General features: G+C 39.1%; 1 protein-coding gene across 1 annotated transcript; it reads right to left on the bottom strand.

The window, feature by feature from the left end:
* Positions 1-237: 237 nt before the first annotated feature.
* On the bottom strand, positions 238-5,109 carry LOC100175741 (ubiquitin-protein ligase E3C-like). Its single transcript, XM_018815182.2, has 11 exons — positions 4,931-5,109; positions 4,516-4,647; positions 3,979-4,066; positions 3,401-3,575; positions 2,963-3,072; positions 2,588-2,741; positions 2,061-2,302; positions 1,804-1,928; positions 1,397-1,546; positions 921-1,117; positions 238-446 (listed from the first exon to the last, which is right to left on the bottom strand). Exons 3-11 carry the CDS (start codon positions 3,988-3,990, stop codon positions 253-255), a joined length of 1,359 nt encoding a protein of 452 aa, XP_018670727.2. The 5' UTR covers positions 3,991-4,066; positions 4,516-4,647; positions 4,931-5,109; the 3' UTR covers positions 238-252.
* Positions 5,110-5,242: the final 133 nt, after the last annotated feature.

Raw genomic sequence — 5,242 nt, 5'->3', positions numbered from 1 at the left:
TTGCACACCATACATGGTGTCTTCATACACCTCATGCTCACTGTCGAGTTATAACACGAGTGTTGCACACCATACATGGTGGCTTCATACACCACATGCTCACTGTCGAGTTATAACACGAGTGTTGCACACCATACATGGTGGCTTCATACACCTCATGCTCACTGTCAAGTTATAACACGAGTGTTGCACACCATACATGGTGGCTTCATACACCTCATGCTCACTGTCGAGTTAGGATACTCCATGTGTTTATATAAAGCCAAACTGAATCCAACTACAAACAAGATAGTAATAAGTAATTAAACAACGAACCTTGAACCCTAACAAGGGGGGTCGAGAACAGCTTGTAACGAAAAGTAAGAACTTTCGTTTCTCATCCTCAGTAAAACTACGTAAAACATTCCAGAATATTTCGATTGTTGGATGTTCAGGTGTGTAGCCACCTGTGTTATAGAAATATCATCAAATGAGGAAGGTGTTCCGTAAATCTGGTCCTTATCTAGCACTCATATTGTTGAGCGATTCTCGTTGCATCATAACAGAATACAGTAAACAAAAATACCTGGTGGATCCCAGGTTTGATGCTACCATTGTAGGAATTATTTAACAACAATTGTTCCAACCCAGTGGTCACTAATGGGTTGTCTAAATTGTAGTTTGTTTTAACACCCTGTCAGGGTAATGGGTCAACTTTGACCTAAATCCCAGGCGCTTTAAGTGGTCTTCCAACATAGAAGAACACCCAAAATAAGTTATCTCTATATACAGTGGCGCAGCCAGAAAAAAATTAGGGAGGTAGTTTCAATCAAAAAATGTTCAAAAAAATGTTTTTTAATTTTTTTTTTTAATTATTTTTAAAATTTTTTGGTTTAAAAAGTATGTATATAAAAACCTTATCAATGAAACGACCGCCTTACCTGAATAAGCAGCATTATCCTTCATATCGTTGACGTTTATCGGAACCTCCGCCCCCGATATTATGGTCTGGCACTCCCGGTGGTCAAACATACGCAACCACTCGAGGGGGATGACGTTGGAGAGTCCGTCACGGAATCGATCAACCGCGACTCGCATTTGAACATTAAGTTTGTAGTTCGAGAGCAAGTGAATGTACCTGGGGGGGTTATAAGTTAACCAATTCATCGGCTTAGACATTTTTATTTATAAAAAATAATAATCACCAATTATTGTGATTAGTTTATGGGTGAGGCGGAAAGTTTCCAACCATAAACTTTAAGTTTAATTATCAATAAAACTTTCTGTGGTCCAAAACTTAATCAAAATTATTTATATTTTACAAATATTTTAATAATTATTAAACTTGTTTTAAAACTAATTTTAAACATTTTTCACAATAAACAAACTTAGTGTTTATGATGTCTATGTAGATCACCTGACACGGTTTTCGTTGGTTACGGGAAGGTCATGACCCCCAGGCACAAGTTCGGTGACCCGTGTCGCCCCAAACTTATCGTCAACGACCGTAAAGTTCAAATCAAGGTCAGCAACGTTGCCCTCGTGTGACCGGAGGAACATAAGGTTTCTATGGATGACGGTTGTTTAATAATAATAAGAAATATTATAACAATGTAATCAACATTGTATCAGCAAATGTTTAACAATAGTGAAATTCAATAGTTTAATTATATAGCTTAGTGTGAAAAATATTTACAACATAAAACAAAAAATTGCTTCCACGTATTTTGTAACGTGTTGTATTATGAATGAGATGTTCGGTGAAAACCTTGGATTTATGCCAGAGTTTGCGGTAAGAAACCACACAAGTTCCAAACAAGCCACCTGTAAAAGTCTGGATCGAGCGATTGGAGATGATTAATGTCGACGTCGGCGTTCTTCGGTTGCAATAATTTGCATAGAAAGAAAGCGGCGAACGGGAGTTCAATCTGCATCCCTTCGTAAATCATCTGCATGTATGAGGTTTATGTGGGGGTATGGGTTCAAGGCTCAATGCTGCTACTTTGTGAGCGTATAAAAACTTAAAACGAAAAGACTATAGCGACAATAATATGACATCATCAATTAAATCGCTGACTCACCTTCCCTAGCAGCCTTCCAAGGAAATAGAAATGCTGACTCATGTTCTCGACGACATGATCAGCGTTGGGGTTCGGGTACAACTCCCGATCGTCCGTTAACTTAAACAACCCCCTCCCAGGTTGGAACGATGTACGCACCAACTGTTGGTAGAATTCCCGTGTTACCCCGGCCCCGTACCCCGCTTCCTCGGCCCCAGCTTGGTTGATGAACGTGACACGCAAGGTACGATGTAAATCGGGGGCTGGGATATTAGTTGGTTGTTGGTTTATGTTACGCTACAAGTTTTAAGTCTATCTCTTTTCTACAACAGCAAGGTGTATTGTTATGTGTGCCATATATTTAATAAAATAAATCAAACTATTCATAAATTGCCCCTTATGCTCACTGCCGGGTCACTAGGTGGCTAGTAGGGGTGTTGAGGTACTGAGCCAACTCCAGTGTGATCAGGTCCCTTAACCACCACCTCGCCCAAACAGAATACAACCAAAATAGAACATGGGGTAATGGTAGTGGTTGAATGACTCACCATTATGACTAGACAAATCATTAAACGAATCCTCGTAAAGAAAATCTCGTCGAACTTTAACGTGGATAACTTTTGATGACTCAGCAAGTCCCGCGTCATGCATTATGACATCACGGTCGGATTCCCGTGACAACCGATCCTGACTCAGCATATTCTAAACGTAAAGCATGAGTCAGCAACGTGAGAACATAGACATCATATGAATGTTCTGTGATAATAATTATCGCAGCGCTATCGGTGAAAACTACTAAAAAATACTTAAAAAGGGCAGATTAAAAGCGTGGCTGTTAAACGCCCCAAAAATACATACTTTTCAACACAACCAAAACCATGTACATAAAATGTACTTAAGTGACAAACATGACACAAACTCACAGTAAATATCCCAACCCTGGTTTGGAACGGGACAACGAACGGTAGATTAGTGAGCACGGTTAGTTGTTGAGCTTCCGATGCCGTCATGGGGAGATCTTCATCAAGGGGGTCTGGGGGATTGTGGTGTTATAAGCCTTATTATTACCCGCTATATTATATGTATAAACTATCATCATGGGGTCTGGGGGGAATATGGGTAACTTATTATTAACCACACCATATATATATATATATATACGTCCTTTATAAGACCTGGGGTGGTTGGTGTAGTGACTGTGGTGGAACAATGTTTGTTAACGAAGTTGTTTGTTATACACCACGTCCCAGCCTATCCATTATACAGTGTACCTCATGCTGTATTCTATTTGCAGGTGCCGTGGAAAAGTGGTTATCGCGCCCCACAAGACCTATATAAACCCCACACTAAACCCCCCCCACCTGCCATGTGAGCTGCCAGATTATCCGGCTTCATTTTACGTCGCCTCCAATTTGACGACAAATATTTTGTCTGGTCATCCCCGATCAGCCATGCGTTTGATGACCAAGCACTTTCTGGGGTGAAAGGGCGCCTCGTGTGGCGAGTATGGAGGTGGTTGAGAAGACGAGAACAACTCTGTAATATTTGTGATTATTGTTGTTAAATAGATTGAAGGGGAGATACAACATAGTTACAATATGCATCGAACTGCTGGTATTTCCTAATTAAATTCCCTCGAATTCGATAGCAAAGACCAAATTAATTAAAACAAGAAGAGAAGGAAATTGGTAACAAAACTACATTCGTTAAATATGCTATGGGAAAACTACTTGAGCAAAATGCCAAATCAAAAGTGTGGATGGTAAACCCAACAAATTAATTACGAACCAAAGATTGATCCAATAACTAATTTATATAAATAAAATTTATTATTTTTCACATTAATTAACAAAGACTAAACTATTCTTATTTTTGTTACAAATAAATGAATTTAACAAATATTAATTAATCCCCACAAACAATATTAAGAAACAATCACCTTGAAAGCCATAGCGGTGTGCAACGTACATGAATCACTCGATTGAAAGTTAAGCGTCGAACTTCCTGATAACTGCTGGAAGATTTCCCTGTGATGGATTATGTTAATATTGGTGGAAAATAAATGAATTTATTTTTTGAAAAAAGAATGTCAGAACCATATGTGTGGGTCGTAAACCCCTTATTTATACCAACAAGAAATTCACTTGGAATCCATGGAGGAATCCCACAAGATTTTAATTTTAAAAAGCCGGCTTTATTTGTGGCACAGGTTCTGAAATCCATCAAAAAATCATACTCTTAACAACTTAAACAAGCACAACTTGACCCCAAAACTCATCACGCCCTATTTACCTTTTGCCTTTTTTGGGGGGGGGGACCCACGTTTACCCCATGACCCACGTTTACCCCATGATCGCCACTAAACAACTGCGAACAAGCTTGGACCCACTTTTGCTCCAAGGAGGGAGCTTGTTTGCCCACCCCACCACACACCCCCATACCTATCATACCCACCCTACCCCACCCGCCCACCCACCTGGCATCCACCCCATGCAAACTCCTTGTTTGTGGAAGAACCAGCTTTATCAAACTTAGCGAAACATCCCTTAAAGTTGTCACGATCGTCACCAGTTCGTGGGATTTGAATAAATTATGACTTTGGGGGAATCTTGGGAAATATATAAGAAACATCTCTTGGAATTCGGTAAGAAGATCAAATTAATTCAAACAAGAAGGGAGAAGCACCAAAACGACAGTTGGTAAAACTCCTAATAAAGTTATAAAAACATTTAATATAAAAAAACAAATCCTCATAAAAGACTTGCTTAAACATAAAACGTATCAGTTCACAATTTTTTAAGATCACAATAAAATAGTTGTGGAGGAACTCTTTCACATTTATAACACATCTGTTTATATGACAGGATATAGAATTAAAACAACCCAAGTACCATCACCGGGGAAGTCGACATCATGCAACGAAAGTAGATTGTGAGCAAACAATGAAGAAAAGGTAATCAGGCGTGACAAGATTTCGTGCATCGATGATTTTGTCATGTGACTACCGTCTAATAGAGCGCGAATGCTGGTAACACTGGAAATAACGAGGTTTTTACGCTTGCAATTACTTGTATATATATATAATTAATATTATTCGTTTGATATACAAAATACAAAAACAGCCAAGCACCTTGGCTTAGCACGTGTGCCTGTAGCTCAACGGGTTCAGACTCAATGTTGCTACCATTGTAAGCGAATGTGTC

The sequence above is a fragment of the Ciona intestinalis genome, unplaced genomic scaffold (assembly GCF_000224145.3).
Source record: "Ciona intestinalis unplaced genomic scaffold, KH HT000043.2, whole genome shotgun sequence".
In the NCBI taxonomy this organism is placed as follows: domain Eukaryota; kingdom Metazoa; phylum Chordata; class Ascidiacea; order Phlebobranchia; family Cionidae; genus Ciona; species Ciona intestinalis.
This window is presented reverse-complemented; position numbering and strand designations above follow the sequence as displayed.